Genomic DNA, 21,271 nt, shown 5'->3' with positions numbered 1-21,271 from the left:
TAGAATATAAAACAGGTAAGATACAAGAAAATATTGACGATGGCCAAACAAACTGTAAACACAGGTGGCACACATGACGCTGGTGACGTTTCTGTCGCATAATGTGACGTTCTGAAGCCTAAATGTCAGTTTCTCTCTGTTTACAAGCAAACGTGAAGACGGAGGTTTTGCAAATCTCCACTTTGGCCAGAGTTTTCAGAAATGATCGTTTTTGGTGAGTTTGAGCTTCGTTTTTGTGTAAACGAACGGCCAAAACGCATGAAAACACCACCGTTTTTGCTACACGGGGCCTAAAATTCAAAATTTTAAAATGTAAAACTCATATCCTTGAAGAGCCCCCATTTGTCATAACTGGCTCAAGCTATGCAAAACATCAGGAGCAGGAAACGGTGAGATTAAAGAATACTGTATATATTTATTAAAATATAACCCTAATAGAAGGAACTTAAAGGAGCTTGAGGCTCTTTTTAAGAAATGAGACTCTCTAGCGCCACCCTTCACCACGACGGCCGTTGGGGGTACTGCAGCCAACAGTGAAGCCGGCACGGGAGAACGGGGAGAACGCACATGCAGCGTCATGTGACGTCACATCCGCAGCCCAGCGCGGGAAATTCGGGGACCGAATTGCAGCACATTTTGCAGCACACAGCCTGTTCAAGGCAAAGGAGAGATACACTAGAGGGCTCATTCTTTTGGGTTTGGAACGCTTCATCTGACATTATTACTAGAAAACTTAAAATGTATACGGATTTTTTTCATAAATCCTGCCACAATCCGGCCTCAAGCTCCTTTAAATGATGAACTGAAATAACAAACCCAAAGACCATAAGGATCCTATGAGGTGGGGAGTCAGTAAATCAGTGGTGTAAGTGTGGACGTGTGGGACATGGTGTGGTAGATGAGTAAATGAAAGGAATAGCTTAAACATAACTGAAATAACGCATGGAGACTACAGCAGGGAGTGAAGGACAGGTCTGCCTCCTCTACATCTCTCTTCAAATGGAGCATGGCATGTTTAGGCCCAAGAGCTCTCCATTAGCCACCAGGACAATGGCCCACCCAGGCTCACCTATAGGGCGGCAGTTAGGGACAGTAGGCGTACCATCCACTACTCAGAACAATACTGTGTGTGGGGAATCACAAACGTTTATCATTGGAATCTACGGTATTTGACCTTACATTTCCAAGATGCCCCATATATCTTTTCAATGTTTTTATTTTGTTTTGTTTGAGACATTTTGCTTCCATCATACATGCTGTCTAAATATAATCTTTAAAAGCAATTACAGGAAAGAATATGTTCTCCCTGTTTTTAGATTTTAATTTACACCTAGTTCTTGCTGAATATTGATTATTTGAGAGACTTCTTATAGTATTTGTATGTTGCACAAATTATGTTTTCTACATTTCCTGAATTTTGTTTGTTAGAATGTCACAATTTAGAATAGATAACAATCTTAAAGGGTGGGTTATTTATAATAAGGCAAGCTGAGGAAGGGAGCAGATGACAGTGTACTGTATTTCATGACCTTGCCAGCTCATTGGTTTGTTGAGTAATCCACTTCCATAAAGAGAAACCAGAGGATTTAAGGAGCTATCTGTGATTGCAATATATACCTTCTTTACACACCGTCTGACTAGGACTCGCACTTCGTCTCTGTGACTTACAACTCTGCCTGTCAAAGTAAGAGCTCTTTCCAAGTCAATTTGATATTGTCTTAATATGTTGAGTAGTGATAAAACATGTTATCTGTCAGTCGCTTGCATGACAGCTGAGATAAATCTATCAATCACATATAATTAGTATGTGTGTGTGTGTGTGTGCGCGTGTGTTTGTTCAGATAAAAGTATGCCATAACATTTTATGTTTTCTCATAAAATGTTCCTTAACAAAATATGTGTAAACAAGTGACCATTAACAAATAATGTAGACAGTGACTGGCAGCTGCTGACATTTGGTAATCATTAAGACCCTGTTGAGACTCATAGTGAAAGTAATTGTTAATGATGCATAAATAAGAGCATAAATAAGATAAATAAGAGCAGTTTATGTGTCTCTATGTAGAAGTAGTTTCCATCTTGACACATTTCAAGTATAGTCCTTCAGTGTGCTGGTTTGGCGAACCAGTAACGTACAATCTGATGATGAGGCACCCTGAAAGCCAAAACCACTACAAGGCATGAGCCTGAAACTCAATCCATCAGTGTTTATCTTCCTGTCAGCACCTAGGAAGGGAGTGTTCAGAAGGAAACCTGGCCTGATCTGCTACAGATGCCAGTCTCCGTCTGTAGTGTTCACTTTAAACACATCCACAAACACCACACTTGTTTTCCCTTAAACTTCTGCATAAGGGGAAAGAGATTTGGTACATAGGACTCAGTCTGTGTTTCTGTGATAAAACAACTTTGCCTGGTCAAAGTAAGAGCTCTTTCTCTGCCATTTTGATAGTGTCTTGGTTTTCTCTTGTAAACCTTTTCTCTCACTTAATAGATAAGCACGAAGAAAGGTTTACTTTCATACACTACTACAATAACAATATGTTTTACAGCTGATTTATTTGCCTATGCCTTTCAGTTTTCTTATTAGCTTTTTAATGTTTTGTGCAATAACCTGGCTTTATTCTTTCAGGCGCTTAAAACAAACAAAAAAAAACGTGAAGGTTATGTTTCTTCTTATGTAATTTATTTCCCACACTACATTTATAATAAAATGTATTTTTTTTTTGCTTATGGTTTTAAATTTTCAGAATTAGATCAATCCCAGTTAATTTAATATTTACTTAAATGTTGCACATTCAGGCTTACCTTTTTTCTTTTTTTTATCAAACTTTTTTCTTTAAACCGATTTAGTTTAGATTTAATTTAGCTTTAAGGTTACTTTTTGGTAAATAAAAATGAATAATCCGTAATCCCTTTCTGCATGGATCAAAGTGCTTCTTGTGTACTTGAGGTTGAGCAGATGAAGTGAATGTGCTTTTAAAGTCTGCTTGGGCGACCAGTTATTTTAGTGATGTGCTCTAATGTCTTGGTGGCATTAGAAATGTTCTGCGGTGTCCGGTTACCGTGAATCTTTCAGTCCTTCCCGCAGAGACAATCCTACCCCTTAATAAACCCCAATACTTATTTGAGATAAAAATCAGGGTCTACATTTATCCTCGCAGATATTATTGCATCTCCAGAGAGTTTCAAGTTTCCTAAAAGGCAGTGTCGCAGTGATACACTCCCTCATCCTGTTTTACAGATGAATGCCATTTGTTCCAGGGCCAGCTATGTGTTTTGGGATGCCTGCACTGGTTGTCACGTATCCTTTCTTTTAAGACGAGCCTGCTGTCATTTTTTTTTCTTTTCCATAAGACGTTAGGAACAGCTGTGGGTCCAGGAATAGAGACTTAATCCAGAGCTTCATCACAACTCCTAAACATTTCAAACACCTCAGGCAGCAACTATCCCGCCCCAAAGGACCTCTGGACGTGTCTCTAGGGTACTGCTATAAGGGGTGCTGTAGTCTAGAGATAAAGTCAATGGTTTTGCACTAATATAATGTCCTTTTGACCTTATCCAGACTTGGCATGGTGTTTGTTGTCTTCTGCCGGTCAGAGAATAACTGACTCTACCTACTCACTTATGGCTACATCGTTTTGTGTAGATAGTTTTGCTTTTTATGTTGAAAAAACAAAGTCAAGCCATAATTTACATTTTACACGGAGGAAGAAACGTTTAAATGAGGCCCAGTTATATAAAGACAGTTCAATTCAGTCTAGTTCAATCCTTTTATTAACTATTATTGTTAGCTCAGAGACTATAAACATAGTCTGCTGTTGTACTAATCTAAAGCTGTTTTACTTTGTGATACCATAGGGACAGTCTTGGACAAAAGCTTATGAGTCATCAGTATTGAGTGTTAAAGCAGAACAAAAAGCATTCTTTCATGTTGAAATACTTTTATTTGAGGGAATATTTCATCATCTTTACGATGTGTAATCTAGCTCACATGGTCTCTCATATTATTGGCAAAAAAAACTTGTTTGGACCCCCGTCTCAGTCGTCTCTTGCAACACCTGCTTATTGCTTTTTGGCAATGTGTCACTCCTAAGCAAGATGAAACTAGCTCACAGAGACGCAGTTTACATCACGGCAGAAGTGACTAAGAGACTCAAGAATGTTATGACAGAAAATGAGAGAGGGACAGCAATAGACCAAACAAATCCTACACAGTCCCAAAAGTAACTTAACCTTCATGCTGAACTTAGATTGACAAGTGTTCCTCTGTGCTTCTTTCAAGACAGAGCTGTGGTCTGAGATTGGCCTGGATTTTTTTTTTATCCTTTTAGCATTTTTTCCCCTTTGTTGGCTGACCACAGTTACTAATCGTGTCCTGACACAACCTTTCCATTTATTCAGGGTGGGACCAGCATTAAATTCAATTTCTCATCTATCTATATAGCATCTATCAGAATAAAAATTGTCTCTAGAGCAATTATTACACAAACAAGAGCAGGTAAAAACTCCCCTCGGAGGAGAAAAATCTTAAGCCAAACAGTGGCAAGAAAGAGGGAAGAGGGAAGAAACCTTGATCAGAACCTACAGTAGATCATAAGGGGGAGCTTCCTGCTGAAGACCAGCCGGTTAAAGCAGGAAAAGGAAGATAGGAAAGAGAAAATGAAGAACAGAGAGAGAAGAAGCACAGATATATTGTCAATGGTACATAAGACAAGATTTATCAGTAGTCATTATCTGTTGGAGAGCTAACACATATTACTGATCCATGGGTAGTTGGTGTTACAGAGATGTTTATATGAACAGATGTAGAGGGGGGGACTGCAGGGCCACGACAGAGCCCTGATCGAGGGAAACTTCAATGACATGTCTGCAGACGCGCTGAAAGAAAATACAAAAAAGATAATGTTCAAATCTCTTTTATAGATTCTTAGAAGAGTTTACTAGAGTACAAAGAACTGCAAAAGCTGCAAAAACACACATTCTGTTCCTCTTTAAAGGGGACCTATTATGGCATCTAATACCTATTTTAAACAGGCCTTGAATGTCTTAAAAACAAGCCTTTGATTGTTTTTGCTAAATAAATTAGAAATTCAGCCTCTGAGCCATGTCTTTATCCTCCCATTCTCTAACCTCATTATCTATTCAATTCAATTCAATTCAATTTTATTTATATAGCATCTAATACAACAGAGTTGTCTCTAGACGCTTTCCAGAGACCCATACCCAGAACATGACCATAAACATAAACATAAACCCCCGAGCAGTTATTACATAAACAATGGCAGGTAAAAACTCCCCTAGTGGGAGAAAAACCTTAAGCCAAACAGTGGCAAGGAAAAACTCCCCTTTAGGAGGGAAGAAACCTTATCTATGTGGGATTCTGAGTGGGCGGGGCTATGATAATGAGGCTCTGTGCTGATTGGCTGCCTGAATGACGCGATACACCGCTACGAAAAAATGGCGGAAGCTCCGGCCGGCGGAGTTAGTTGTGGGCGTGGTTTCACGCATCGGAGGCCAACCTATGGAAATCGCGCCCGTCGTTACGTAACAACGGGAGCAGAATCTGAACGGCTAGTAGAAGTCACATCACACTGGACGGCTCATCCGGGCGGCTGTACAGACACTGCAGAATTTGGTTGCTTTCCTCCTTCTCTGAGTTGGCAGGCTGAGGGGAGACCACTTTATATATGTTAAAGCAAGAAAAACCTGTTTTTCATAATAGGTCCCCTTTAAGTTTTTAACTCTAATGAATCCACGCGACTCAGACCATGTTGTGCCTTCAAAGATAGTTTGTGAGAGATTTCTTGCATTTTTGTATAAACAAGATTGCTCCTATCAGGTCTCCTCCCTCTTCTTCTCTATTGGATACTTAGTTGTGTTCCTACTTGTCCTTTGGTCTTGGAGCATCTTCAGCAGGTTTCTCTCTCCTCTCTAACTACCGTATATTTTTTAAGCACCTGAGGGCTTCTGCAGGTAACTGTCCTTCCAGTATTCCCTCTTGGCTTTCTAGGGAATTAGTTTGTAAACAACGGCAGTCATACCTTGACCTCAATGGCATTATGGAGGAATTCCAGTCTGGTTTTTAGCTGTTTCATAGCACAAAAACAGTGCAGCTAAGAGTGTTTATTGACCTGCTTCTGTCTGCTGATCGTGGTCATCTGCTGTTCTAGAGTTGGATCTCACTGCTGCCTTCGACACAGTAGATCATGGTATTTTATTTTCACAACTAAAACATGGCACAGTTCTAAGCCGGTTCCAGTTATATTTGGCAGACAGGAGTTTCTCTGTCTATTTTGGACAGTTTTCCTCAGTCGCATCCCCACTTAACTGTGGGGTATCACAAGGCACCATTTAGGGCCCAGTTATTTTATTTTTGTATATGCTTCCCTTGGGCCCAATTTTTCAAAAGCATGACCTTGCTTTTCACTGTTTTGCTGATGATTTGCAAATATAACTCTGCATACAGATAAAAAGTCATGAGTCTATTCAATTTTTGCTGAACTGCCTTAAGGAAGTACACTCTTGGTTGGAAATAAATGTCCTCAATTTGAACAAGTATTAGACTAATTCATGGTTTTTGGTCAATCTGACATTTTAGATGGTCATGACAGTGTAATTGGCCTATTTTCTGAGTACTGTAAGCAATCTGTGAGAACTCTTGCTGTGATTTTTGAGGAGAGAGTGGAGGACTGGATTATTGCTACCCTTCACTGCCTTCCTGTCTAGTTCAGGATCCAGTTTAAGATTTTATCGTTTAATTCTACGAGTCTGCATGTTCATCACACAGTAATGTGTCAGCAAATCCCAAAGCTATTCCCACCAAAAGCAGTATATTTTATCTCCTTACCGTTTCGTTGTCATGTTCAGTCTATCCACACCATTCTTTGACCAGAATTCACGGCTTAGTCCTTCATAGTAGTGAAACTGCTTCATGCTTCGTCATTTCAAATCTTGCCATATCCATATCCTATCCATTTTGTTGACTTCTCGTGGCTTTTTTTTACATGTCGCAAGCTTTCAAACGAGAAATTACACTTGAACGAGAATTCATCCATCAGGCCTCTACCGTTGAGCGTAAACTCTGGAGCGTGGCAGCCATCTTGGATCAGTGACGCACAGTTGCACAGAGCGTAGAGCGACACCCAGCGAGAGACCCGCACAGAGCTCAGGGATGTTTGGATAGAGATTTTACATTTACTAAATCATGTATCATCAAATCATCAAGTATTTTATAGCCATATTCCCTTCAAAAAGGTAAAAAACACATTTTGGCACAGTATCCAAGTGGCCAAATAGAGAGTCAGTCTGGTATTATCCACACTAAAACCTTATAAAATCTATGTTCTATAAGCTATTCTCATGTAACTTGGTACAGTTGTAGTCAAGGGGTTGCTGAATCCAGGCAGTGGTGTCTTTATAATTATATGCATTGCTAGCATGGTGCAAACTAAAACAAAATTAGACGATAAAAATTTAATTTTTTGCCTTTGCTTTATCACAATTTGCTCAAGCATGTGAACATTGACAATTTTTCTGACACTGGAAATGTATGCTGGGAGGTCTTAGCTATCCATTGAGACCAAGATTATGCATATTGCCCTTATAATTGTGGAGATATTGTTGATTAAATTTGGATAGGCCTGTTTAGCGAAATTCACCTTCAAAATCCCTAGGGGTTAACAGGTTAATAACATGTTTCTAGTGGTAGGAAAACCTGCTTCATGGGATTTCTCAGAATAACTAAAAAAAATAATTCAGTAAGTGAAGATTATGAGTGATAGTGAAGTATTTTTATGCAATTAGGTTTGAATAAGCACTTTCAAGCGCTAACTTCTTGTTGAAATATAGATCCACTTCCAGTTCCAAAAGCGAATGACAACCAAAGACTCAATATAAAGCTTTACGGAATGTGATAATGTTTTATAGAAAATGTATTCCTGTTTGGAGTTCTTTATCTGTATGTTAACGTCCTTCAATTTACCAGTAATATTTCAAAATGCTAAACTGTCCAGTACCTTAAACATTTGTTAGCATGGCACACAAACAAATGTTTTGTTAACACTCTTGTTAACAGCAGACGGACAGAATGTACTAGTCTACAGAATAAACTGAACTATGTGACCATTGTGAGCAGTTTCAAATGTGTCCTGTGCGGTGTTTGCAAGTCCAAATTGTGATCGGTGACTAGTGGTACAAGAGAAGGTCAGAAAAGTAATAAAGTTAATGAGCCTGTGTGATGGATCAGGATGTGACTGAATCTAATTTAATTCTAATCCATCCAGCAGCTGAGATTTCTCTGCAAGTTGTGCACCTGTTGTATTCTTTAAGCAATGCTGGCAAAGCAGCTGTATTTTTCTTTACAGGATTAACGCAGAAAGGGGTTACACGGTTCAGCTCAATGAATTTTCCTGGAATTAACACGATGTCTTATGAAAGAGCTAAAATTAAATATGTAAAGTAATCTCTGTATCAGTAGATAACAACTTTACCTCAGACAAAGAAAGCAGGCATGAGGATATGTGACTTTAAAAATTAAGTATATCAGAATATAAGTAAAGTTTAGCATTTTACTTGTAACTATGTGATGAATCAATATGATCTAGTGATAGTTTTCTATTTTAGCACCCTGGAATTAGGTTTTAAAGGATGGGGCAGCTGTAGACATCATCACAAACCTTCTGCATTTTTTGCAATTCATCACTATTGTCAAAGAAAGTATTGAATCTGGTGAGAATTAGGTCAATCCACTCAAACTTCCAGACTCAATGTGCAAGACAATGCGCATTTATTCTTTTTACATGCAATAGAAAGAAACTAAAAGTCCACCAATTTTATTTTTGCATTTTAGTTAGTCTGCCTGCCTGTCATTCATTCATTTGAGCCATGGTGTCATTTACCTTTAAAGTGAAACTGGAATGTTCATACAGCGATATGATGCTGATGAACACAAGGGTGCAGGAGTACAGAAAACCATAAAGACTGACACTATTTTCGAAGGACTTTCAATCTATTGATAGTTTGATCACTCTGATGAACAAATGTTTTGAAACGTGCATAAATTTGTATTTAGGAATGGCCTGTCTGGTTAGGCACGCCAGCTCCTTAGTGAAAGTCAATGGATGGATGGAAGGATGGATGGATGGATGGATGGATGGATGGAGGGAGGGAGGGAGGGAGGGAGGGAGGGAGGGAGGGATGGATGGATGGATGGATGGATGGATGGATGGATGGATTAATCCAATATAACCTAACAAAATATATTCAAAATGCAATGTATAACAACCATGTGGGTAATAAACACATTTCCTTTGGTACAGTAGTTGATACATTTTTCTAGATGGGTGCATTTAGTGCTCCAATCCCCCAATACCATAAACACAAACGGATAACAGCTGTATTTTTTACATCAGTCTTGTTTTGTTTTTTTTCGATCAGATAATATCAGGATCCTGCAGCAAACATGGCTGATGAGTAAGTAAATTGTTAATTATGTATCATTAGTTCTCTCTCTGTTCAGCAAGATTGTGTTTAAGTGTGTTAAAATACTTTCTTATGTTGTAATGAGTGATTTTATTGTCAGGGAAGGGTTTCATTCTGTGGGAAATGTTACAGTGGGTATGGTATAGCACTGTAGTGTAATGCTCATCAGTATTCAAATATTACAAATCAATAAGAAATTAAAATAAAGCATATTATTACTTCCAGTCTGATTTACATTTTTGTGTTCCTGTCTACAGAAAAAGACTATCAGCAAGGCGTAAGCATACTCTGAAGGTAAGAATTCTTATGTCCCATACTCAAAAAAACACAACGACGTCCTATACTTCACTTTTCTTGCCCAAGTAGCTGGTTTTATGCTGGTTTTATGTGACACATATCAAGTAAAAGATCAGTCATCAAAGCTATTTATGACGTGTAGTTATTATATACATTTTCAGGTCTTCAGATTTGTGAAACTCTGTGTGAAGTCTCAAATCATATTTCTGAGATCTTGTTTGTGACTCAGCTGGCTGAATAAAGTCTGGGGGACTGAATTTCAACAAAACAAGCTTAAACGACTCTTTACACAAATAGTGGGGAACTGTTACTAGGAGTGTCAAGTTAGCGTGTTAATAGCTATTAATTAATTACAGGCATATTTAGCATGTTATTTTCTGTAATCATTGAATCTATTTTTTTATCTCTAACCGAGTTGCCTTTATTATGAAATCTGTGTTTGTGCTGAGTTGTTAGGGGCGGAAAAAAACAATGGCCAGTCCACACTGTAGATTAATTATTTACAGATCCTAATTAATCGCTCAATGTTTTTAATCACTTGACAGCACTAACTGTTACATTATGTTACCATTCTTGTTGAGTAATGAGGTTATTGTAAGAATTAGTTGATATCTGGGTTCGTTTGGAATGAATTGAAGGAATTTGATTCCTGTAAAAATTAAATGATGAGCAATAACTGCAAATAAGAAAAGAAATGGAAATAATTATCAAAGACATCTATTATTTAATTGCAAAAAGGATTTTTAGGTGAAGGGAGAAAAAGAGAACACATCAACACATCATTGGAACCGGCAACCCTTTGATCACTGGGCGACCTGCTCTACCACCGGAATCACTGCCACCCCAACTTATTTAGTTGCATTTACTACATTTTACCCAGAGATGAACTCATTGTTGACTTTGGATGTCCTCTTTGCATTGAGTTTTTTGTCTTTTGTTTTTGCGATTCTGCAATTTTGTTTAATGAGTTCATGTCAATCTTCAGAGTTGTATGCTGGTGGTTGCAAATACTTTGCTGGAGGCTGAAGCTGGAACAAAGTCTGGAGAGCGTGAGAAGTTCCTGGCGGATAAATGTCCTCCTCTGGAGCTGCCACACTCCAAGGAGGAGCTGGTGGTGAGAAACAATGCAGACTATAAAAAAATGGGCACATGTATATGCATATGCATGCATATATATATATATATATATATATATATATATATATATATATATATATATATATATATATATATATATATATATATATATATATATACGTGTGTATAAATAATGCTGTTTTGTCTTTAGGAACTTGTCAAGAAGCTTCATGAGGATGTGGGAGTTAGTGAAGAGGAGAGATACTGCACTGAGTTTAAGCTGAACATGGTGCTGAATGAGGTGAGATTATCATCTCCATGACCCACTCCCAGATTTAAACAATCGCTATACTATATGAGTTATCGTTTTTATGATTGATTACTTTGATGTAAATACGCTTATAACTCACTGAGAATTTGTCACGGCTTGGGTATGTACAGTAGGACCCAGATGCAGGAGACAGAGGCAGCAGGAGTTCCAAGAAAAACTTGATTTATTTAAATTTAAAGCACTGCTGAGCAGGAATTACAAAATAACCAAGAGCCTAAACTTGACAAAAAACTAAAAGAGGTTGGGGACCATGGCGGTGAGAACAGTACAGATCAGCCTGGACTAAGCGAAAGACAAGACAAGGGCCGTATCCGAAATCGCATACTGTACTACTAGTACGTACGTATTTTGCCAAAATGTAGTATGTAGTATGCAGTATGTGAACAAAAGCAAAATCTGCAGTATGCGAAAAATACCCGGATGTCATACTGATTTGGAAAGAATCCACAGCATGCATCAGTCCAGTCTACCTCGCCTACTATGTCCCAGAATGCAATGCGCCCTGGACCGGACAGCACAATTTTTTTTTTTTTTTTTTACACGCTTTATTGAGAAAACATAATTGCAATATAAAACAGCAGCGACCAGACAGCACAATTTTGCTGTCATCAGTACTGTACTGTGCGCGTGATATTATTTTCATTTTTATTATGTTTTATACCAAGTACGTAGAGGTGCACTAAATAAAAACCCAAACATATGTAGCTTAATAAAATAAAATTAAATTCAATAGACTGATACGTTCATTTTGATACATTTATTAAAATTGTGACGGCTCTGATGTACAGACAGAGCAGCAGCAGCTGCTTCTGGGGCTCCAGTAAAAACATGAAGCTTCACTTTATATTCAGACAAACTAATGTGGCAGCTACAACTGTTAGATTTCATCCATTAAACCAACATTTATCTTCCTAAATGAATTATTTCAACCAGCGGTAATTCTCCACAGAGCTGCAGGTTTCTCCCCGGGACGACGGCGTAGGTTGACCCGGCGATCACGTCTGTCCCCCCTGCCGTGAGCTGCTGCTGCTCCCGGGGCCGGCGGCTCTTCTGATCCCGGAAAACATCCCAGCAAATTTCTTAACAGGCGTTATTTACATAAACTGAGCCCAGGTTGGGGATCTTAAGGCCTTGACACACCAACCCGACTTCCCCCGCTCTCTGCCGACTGCTGTGTCGGCTCGCGTCGGCTGTGTCGGGCTGTGTCAGGCTCTGTCGGGCTCACTAGACACACCGCAAATACGACACCCGACGGCGAACTAGCACGTACGTTCTGCGCATGCGTGAGAGGTAATTCCCCTCCATACCAGCAGGCAGCGGTAGTCTGTATTCAGGGGCTCAAGGAGGAGGACAGCGCTTTTTTTTTCAAAGCTTTATTGAGAAAACACATGTGCAGACAAACAAAACTCTGACCAGAACAGATCTGATCAAAACAGACAAACAAAACTCTGTGTAGAATTACTGCTGGCTGAAATAAATCATTTAGGAAGATAAATGTTGGTTTAATAGATGAAATCTAACAGTTGTAGCTACGCCTGTTAAGAAATTTGCTCGGAAAATTTCGGGATTTTCTGCCTGCCGGCTCCGGAGCTGATTTATGGTTCCACGTTAAATCGACGCAGAGCCTACGGCGTAGGGTACGGCGTAGGGTACGGCGTACGGCGTGCGTCGCCGCGTAACCTACGCCGTAGGTTCTGCGTTGGTGTAACGCAGAACCATAAATCAGCCTTTATTCTGGCGCGGTTTGAAAAAGACAAGCGAGTGATTATGTACATTCACTGAGTGAATATTATGAAAGTAAAATATTTATTTCTCGCTAGAAATGTTTTTTCTTTTATTCAGTCCGCAAATGACGACGAAAAGCATTCTGGGAAATTCTGGGAACAGCCAATCACAGAGTGAGCTGTTTGACCGACGGCCGACGCCGATTCAACATGTTGAATCGGCTGAAAAGCTCCCGACCGCGGGACACACCGGGGAAACTAACCCGACAGACGAGCACCGACGCTCACCGACGGCCCGACGGCCGATTTTCGGCTTGGTGTGTCAGCCCCTTTAACGATTACTTTTACGCCTGAAAAAATATTAAAACTTAATAAAGTGGCATATTAACAGTGCTACAGCGGAAATTAAAACAGCCTTTAGCTCTCGGCTTCCGCTGTCGTTTTGGTGCAAAATGCATTCTGGGATACCTGGCTGCTACTGCTGTGTGAACGGTCCGCTGGAGCAGCGTACTGAATCGTTCATTTAGTAGGCAGTATTGATGCAGTATGTAGCATGTAGTACGTTAGTATGCGATTTCAGATACGGCCAAGATATACACAGAGGACTTGACGAGACAGGTACAATGAGGGCAGATGGGAACAAGGGAAATCAAGACAAAACTTAAACACAAGGGTTTTCTAAATAAAACTGGAACATAAATCCAAAACAGTGAAACGATTAGACCTGTGGAATTTATTATCTTTATTACCACAATCATCTGGATGTTTTTGACAACATAAAGAATGGCAAAAAAAGGAAGACTTTCCTGGAGAATTTGAAGCGTAGTTATAATCCCATGCTGAGCATATTGTTACATTCTTTCATAAGAGCCACATGTCAGCTGATATCATGTCATTTCTGATGTCATAGTGTAATGTCATATCTGTATAATACTGAAACGTTTCCTGTATAATGATTTTCCTTCTGTTTTAAATCCCCTCAAAGGTCAGGGACCTCAACATAAAGATTGTGGACCTGAGAGGAAAGTTCAAGAGACCCCGACTGAAGAAGGTGCGCATGTCTGCTGATGCCATGCTGAAGGCTCTGCTGGGCTCCAAACACACCGTCAACATGGACCTGAGGGCCAACCTGAAGCAGGTCAAGAAGGAGGTCAAAGAGGAGGTGAGCTGGTCCAGGGTTCAGCAGGTTTTCAGTCTCACATTCAATACATATGTGCAGTACTGGAGTTGAGGGGGGATGAGGGGGGATGGCATCCCCCCTGAAATAAAAACGGTCAAAATCATCCCCCCTGTAAAACTGCCATCCCCCCTTTCCATCCCTTATGTCATTTCATCAATGAATGTGGTTTTACTGCTATTTCAACATTTAGAGTCATCACCAGAAAAATAACACCAGAAAAATAACTTATTTGACAATTTTCACCTGTTTCAAGTAAATTTTCACTTGAAATAAGTAGGAAAATCTGCCATAGGGACAAGATTTATCTTCTTATTACAAGCAAAAAAATCTTGTTCCACTGGCAGATTTTTCTACTTATTTTAAGTGAAAATCTATTTGAAACAGGTGAAAATTGTTGTTTTTTCCAGTGATGAGTCTTGTTTTAAGTGTAATGAGATTTTTTTACTAAAATCAGACATTTTAACTAGAAATAAGACAAATATTCTTGTTAAGATTGTGAGTTTTTGCAGTGATCCATTTTACTTATCCTGTGAAGGACAGAGTCATATTGATAAGTTCAGAAAAGTGTTTTTTATTGTTGTGTTTTGATGTATTTGATGTAAGCCCAGTGGATATTTAAAGCTTACAGAAGGCTGCATTTAACTGCTGCTATGTCATTCCTGCAGTATTTCTGCAGGTGTTTTGGTCAGTGCTATTATTTGTAATGTATTATATTATTTGTAATCAGCACAAATTATCTGTCCCCATATGATAAAATCCACCATCCCCCCTGATTTTTTTTTTATAACTCGAGTACTGCATATACATGTGTGTGTCTGTGTGCCACGTTTATTCATTTATGTCATTATTAATGTGAGCTAAAAATATTTTCATTTGTGTTTTTAGGACAAGCAACTGCGTGATGTGGGCGACTGGCGTAAGAACATCGAAGACAAGTCTGATAGGAAGAAGATGTTCGATAGTTAAACTTGACCAGTGCCAGATTGTTTGTCTCCAGAGGAACTTTCAGTTTTAGTGTCTTTACAACTGAAGAGTTTTTCTCCAAAGTCAAATAAAACCCATTTTACTTGCAACATTGGGTATTTTTAAAATCCAGACACAGGATATAAAGCTGAATTTAGACATCTGTAGATTTTGGACACGTTCCTTTGGAGAAATTTTTCAGTCAAACTTTAACTGCCTTCTGTTTTTGCCTGAATTGGACATTGAAAATGATGTATTACTGCTGTATTGTAGACTGTAGTAAATGAAGAGCATATCCTACTACTAAACTACTACTTTTGAAAGAAAATACTGGTTTACAGTACCAGTCAGAAGTTTTTACATACCCATTCCAAGTGAATTGACATGTATGCCCAAACATTTGACTGGTACTTGGTAACTTCCTGTAAGTGTCAGTGATAAGAATGAAGGATGAATTGTACAAAATTAAAGTACCATTTTTGGTTTGCTGGGTTACCAAAAGGTTTTAGTAAGTTCCTTTGTTTTCATGATGGAATTAATGTTATCCACTACGAGGAAAAAAATCATCAGCTTCATTTATCTAAGCATTGATTAATCACTGATTAACATAAGATCATTCTCAGAGTAGTGGTATTATTTGTAACAGCAGAAACGCTGTGTGTCTTGCATGACTGAACAGTTAACCTTCAGTAAAGGCCAGCGTTGCAAAAAAGACAATAATTCTGTCTTTAGTGTCACCGTGCTCCTTCATTTTTATGATGATTAAACATGTGATGTAATCTTGTCACTTTTCGCTGTTACATTAAATACAGAAGCTTTATGTTCATCTTGTTTATAATGTTTCGGGATTGGAAAACCCTTGTTATTCCCACAGCTCCGTAGAAAAACGTTGACGTTTGGAACTGAATTGATTTTTGAACTGAGTTCAGTGAGCTTCTCTGGCTTGTTAGAACATTCACATGGAACTGTAAGTTATTATTCTAGATCAGGGGTCGGCAACCCGCGGCTCTAGACCCGCAATTGGCTCTTTAGCGCCGCCCTAGTGGCTCCTGGAGAAAATTACCTTTTTTTTCCTTTTTTTTCCTTTTTTAAATTTTTTTCTCTTCTTTTCTCTTTTTTCCTCTTTTTCTTTTTTCCTTTTTTTTCTTCTATTCTTTTTTTTCATTTTTTTTCTCTTTTCTCTTTTTTCTTCTTTTCTTCTTTTTTTCCTCTTTTTCTTCCTTTTATCCTTTCCTTTTTAGTCTCGACATTTTGACTTTTTTCTCAACATTTCGACTCTTTTCCCGAGATTGTACTTCAACATTCATCTCGACTTTTTTCTTGAAATTGTGACTTTTTCTCTTTTTTTTCGAAGTGCATAATGAAAAATAAAAATCTTCCCCCAGTTATAACTAATATAGAAACATGCAGCATGTGTTGCCTTGATTCTAAGGCTTATACAAGACTTTTCATTTTTTGCGGCTCCAGAAATATTTGTTTTTTGTGTTTTCGGTCCAAAATGGCTCTTTCAACATTTTGGGTTGCCGACCCCTGTTCTAGAACAAATTATTACAGAATTGGAAATTATGATAATTTATATCAGCTGACACATTTGATCTGTGGCCAGGTGAATTTAAGATAGCTGACAGTAAATAACAACTGTGATTAACGGGTGAGGTTTTCTTTCATTGGGTCCTATGTAAGACTTTTATCTTGGTGGAGTCCCAGCAACACTTTTCATGTCAGTGTGATGCCGGTACATATCTTATATCACTTTTTATCATGTAGAATTGAGAATATGAAGCGATTTGTAGATTATTTTCATCCATAAGCTGCTATTACTGGTATCTAAAACAGCAATGTATAGTTGGAGAGTAACAAAGAACCAATGACTACTTAACCGCCCCAAAACAAACTCATTTTGTCTTCACAGTCCAAAGTTTCAGTAAAGTTTAAGTTTTATTATATGCTGTAATGTTTACATGGCCACCCCCATCTCCCGATAAATCAGTACAGGAAAAAAAAATGAAAGAAAGTAGAAAAGTAATGAAGAACACACACTATGTCTTCACAGTCAAACGTTGCCCAAATAAAAGCATCTAAATGAATATCCTGTCTTAATCTTCAAAGAACTACTCTGTACTTTGGTCTGAGGGATAAAGTAAGTATTTTCTTCCTTTTTCTTTGTCTTCTAGCAGTCAATAACTGCTGGGTTGAAACTGTGATCATGAAATTTGATGGGAAGCATCTGCCTTTTGGGAATTGTAGTTTCTTGGCAGCAGTGAGTCTAAAATGTGGGTATTGTCCCGTGCATTGGCTGGTTGAATATTGCTCATCAGCACTTGATAGTCTTAATTTACCATTACGTTTGCCAGGTAACTGCCCAAAGTCAGTGCAGTTTACATCTGACATGTGCCGTCTAATATCAGACAAGTGTTTTTGACACCGTCCAGAATTAGAAATGACAAGAGAGCCATCTGCTGAGATGAAACTTAGTCACCACCGCTCACAGACTAACGGTGGAATCGTCTCTCGTCTGTTTAAATATACAAGCACTCACTTTTTTGTTTGTTTATTCATTTATTTTTGTACAGGTAGGAAGTAAATGGTCATCTTTAACCTAATAAGACATCTGAAAAGGACTGACATCTATCTCAAGTGCTTACAGGTAAACCCTTATTTTGTTTTTAAACACCAATAGGCTAAAACATTAAAGACATTTCATTTCATTGCATGATCTGGGATTTGATAGAAGGCATTGATTTGGCATTGAAATGATCAGTAAATTGCTTTTGTTAATGTTTAGGTTTCTGTGCACTGTCATGTTGCTGTTTTTACAGGGTTAGGGTTGTACTGCCTTAACGTAAAACGTGGACTTTCCAATTATGTCCAGATGGTTGGAAATACTTTTCCACATTTCTCCAAGTGTTGTAATAATTGACAAATGAAAAGTTAGCAGGATCCTCACAACCATAGAAACTGAAATAATGGCAAATGATATACTTGCTTGTACAGCGAGGATGTAGAATGACGGCTAGGTTTGAATGTTGCATGTCAACAGAAAGTTTGGCAACGTTGTTGTTTTTATCCAAAACTCCACCTAACAAACCTGCTGACTTTCAATTATGCAATCACATCACAATCATTTGTAAGATTTTGCAGAACCAACATCTCAAAAGATGCAGAGCACACTTAATGCCAGATAAAAACGTAAATGTATTTGCTGCTTTATTTTCTGCAGTCTGTAAATGCATTCTCCAAGGATATAAATAGGATATTGTAAGATATAAATAATATAAGTAGGAGTCAAGTGGAATATTTACCAATAAGATAATAATAATTTTTGAATAAATATTCTAATTAATGTATAAATCTTCCCTTAGCTTTGCCTCAAGCATCTATCCAGAATATTGTTACAATATTGATTCATTTTGACAGTAATTTTATATTTGGGCATTTCAGACCTGGATCAAATGGGACATCGATCAATTCAATTTAATTCAATGTATTTATTTGTTAACAGGGACTGTACATATTAATGAACACAAGTGTAAACATGCATGGTTGGATCTGAGATAGTCAGCCTGATGGGTCAGACCCATGTCCACAAAGATATACCTGCAATGCACGTTTAGATTATGCAAGCAGACGTCCCTACACGTCCTGGAAAAAGTGGTGTGACTTTCAAAGACATTCCTGACGGTGGCGCCAGAGGAATAATTAAAAATTACTTCAACAACCTCATTCTCCTATCTGAGATATAAGGACAATACTATTTTTACGAGTTAGGACATTTTCATTTTTACAAGGTATATTTTCTGATTTTGAGCCCTAAATGTGTGTCAGAATGACTTTTAACAGAAAAGTAGACACAAACATAAACATATTCTTGAATGGGACTAAACGACAACTAATGACTCCAGCGGAAAACTTCCCCTGCGTAACGCAGCAAGAATACTAATTCTGTACAAGAAACAAAACTAGATAGATATTTTTAGCCTCAGCGTGTGAATAAATCACTTTGTAAACATACACATGCAGTCATTACTGTTTTCACATAGTGAGGAAAGGCCACCTGACAGGAAAAGCAGATTCCCGGGGCTCAGGTTGTAGGTCAGGCATCTTTTGTAGTGAATCCTTGCTCGTCTCTTTGACAGATCCGTGAACCCGATCCAACCCTCATACTCATCAAGACATTCCCAACATGACTCAAACTCATCAACCACTCTCCGTTCTCACTTTACCCTCTCACCATCTCCATTTACTCCCATAGTCTGGCTTGCTAAATGCTTTCAGCTCAAATATTCCTTACTTTTACACTGGGCAGAGAATCTGAGGTGATCACAATTAAGGAGTTTCCTATTGTTACATTTTATATAACTTTTTAATTAATCATTTTGTTTGTGTGGAAAACCTTCCTCATCACTGTGGCTTGTTTGTAGTTTATCAGTTTCTAAAAGCACGTACTTTACAAAACAAAATTATTTTATCCAAATACTTTACATTCAATATTTCTTTCATAAAATGTTTTGATTTTGTATCCTTGACTTTGGGGGAAGATGGCTCAGTTGGTAGAGTGTTTCGCCCATGAACCTGAAGGTCAGTGGTTCCAACCCTAGTTCCTCCTGTGTCCACCAAAATGTCCTTGAGCAAGACACTGAATCCTCTGGTTGCTCCGGTTGTTTTCAGGCCAGCCCGTTGTGTGGCAGCTCTGTCGTCAACCGGTGTGTGAATGTGTGTGTACAGGTATGTGGGTGAATGTCTACAGTGTAAAGTGCTTTGGGGCTGTAGGAGTACAGCTGGAAAACGCTATATAAGTGTAAGCTACATCAGCAGCACAGCTGGACGTCAAAAACACAGCTGGACATTAGTGGCACAGCTGAAAGTTAGCGGCAAAGCTGAAGTCAGCCGCACAGCTGGACGTCAGAAGCAGTGCTGAAAGTCAACGGCCTAGTGCAGTGGTCGGCAACTGGCGGCCCGCGGGCCAAAATTGGCCCGTCTCCAATAATATCTGGCCCGCCAGATGACATTGAAAATCTGATAAATAATTTTTTTTTTTTTTTTTTTTTTTATTATTTACTATCACAAAAACGACAATTTCATAGAGAATTCAAAGCCTTTATTTAGAAAAGATAAAATAAAATAAAAGTAGGATCTTCATGATTCCGGACGCACACAATTCTGTATAGTTCCCTGTCACCTGTAGCATAGGGGGGCCTTAATTAGAGGTGCACACAAATATTCAGGAGTGACGTAGGCACAGACTCCCGGCAGAACTCCTGAAGCTGTTGAAATGGTAAGACGTATCTTCGTTTTATGCAAGCTAGCTTGCTTTAAAGTGATTTGTCGTGGTTTAAACTGTGAAAAATGCAACTGATAACTTACCTTGAGTTTTGCTGTTGGTCTTTTAAATGGTAAAACGTCCATTATATGTCTAAAAATACGTCGGAAAATCCGCCTCATTTGCATATCCTCTCACTCGCTTCAGCAGACACAGAGAGCTGCTGCTCCGTGTGCTACTGTTCATATCATGGGTTTTTCATGTGTTTAATGTCGTTCTGTGTATTTTAAAGAAGGACTGCATTTGTTAGTAGCTTGGCAGAAAATAATATTATTATCACCAAGTTACTTATAAGCGGTTTCATAACGCAGCCACAGAGTAGCGCTAAAGCAATAATAACACACTAATAACAGTCTGTAGCAAATTCAAGTTACTTTATTTAAACTAATGACTTTCTTAAATTACTTTTTTGTACAAGATATGATAGTATAATAATACTAGTAGCCTATAGATAAGGGGAAAAAAGTTTTGTTTAGTAGAAAAAAAACCATGTTTCGCCTGATTGATGTGATGTTCTGGCCCACCATTCAGTTGCTCCGAAAAGATTTGGCCCGAGGCCAAACTTACTTGCCGACCCCTGGCCTAGTGGAACGTCGGCAGCATAGAAACAAAAGTTAGCGGCAAAGCTGAACGTCAGCTGCAGAGCTCATCAATATATGGTGAATCTCATTTAAATGTAAAAAGTCATGAGTCAATCCAAACTTGTAAATTAACTTACAGTATACAGTATGTGTCTACATCAGGTGTCGGCAACCCAAAATGTTGAAAGAGCCATAATGACCAAAAACACAAAAAACAAATATGTCTGGAGCCGCAAAAAATGAGAGTCTTGGAATGAAGGCAACACATGCTGCATGTATCTATATTAATTATAACTGGGGGAAGATTTTTTTTTTCAT

The 21,271-nt window shown here is 38.5% G+C and overlaps 1 protein-coding gene across 1 annotated transcript; it reads left to right on the top strand.

Annotated features, from left to right (window-relative positions):
- The first annotated feature begins 1,598 nt into the window (after window positions 1–1,598).
- On the top strand, window positions 1,599–15,863 carry LOC133444425 (troponin I, fast skeletal muscle-like). The gene is made up of 7 exons (XM_061722207.1): window positions 1,599–1,684; window positions 9,436–9,471; window positions 9,738–9,774; window positions 10,763–10,891; window positions 11,066–11,155; window positions 13,895–14,071; window positions 14,975–15,863. The coding sequence occupies exons 2-7, from the start codon at window positions 9,461–9,463 to the stop codon at window positions 15,053–15,055; spliced, it is 525 nt and encodes a 174-aa protein (XP_061578191.1). The 5' UTR covers window positions 1,599–1,684; window positions 9,436–9,460; the 3' UTR covers window positions 15,056–15,863.
- The last annotated feature ends 5,408 nt before the right edge of the window (window positions 15,864–21,271 follow it).

Source organism: Cololabis saira, chromosome 5 (assembly GCF_033807715.1).
Source record: "Cololabis saira isolate AMF1-May2022 chromosome 5, fColSai1.1, whole genome shotgun sequence".
Taxonomy (NCBI): Eukaryota; Metazoa; Chordata; class Actinopteri; order Beloniformes; family Belonidae; genus Cololabis; species Cololabis saira.
Note: the sequence above shows the minus strand (reverse complement) of the source record. Positions and strands in the feature narration are given on the sequence as shown.

Bases quoted from the DNA above. Each gene is read 5' to 3' on its own strand.
- LOC133444425 (XM_061722207.1), top strand. The intron at 9,775-10,762 runs GTAAGAATTCTT...GTCAATCTTCAG, and splicing joins GGCGTAAGCATACTCTGAAG to AGTTGTATGCTGGTGGTTGC. The intron at 11,156-13,894 runs GTGAGATTATCA...ATCCCCTCAAAG, and splicing joins TGAACATGGTGCTGAATGAG to GTCAGGGACCTCAACATAAA.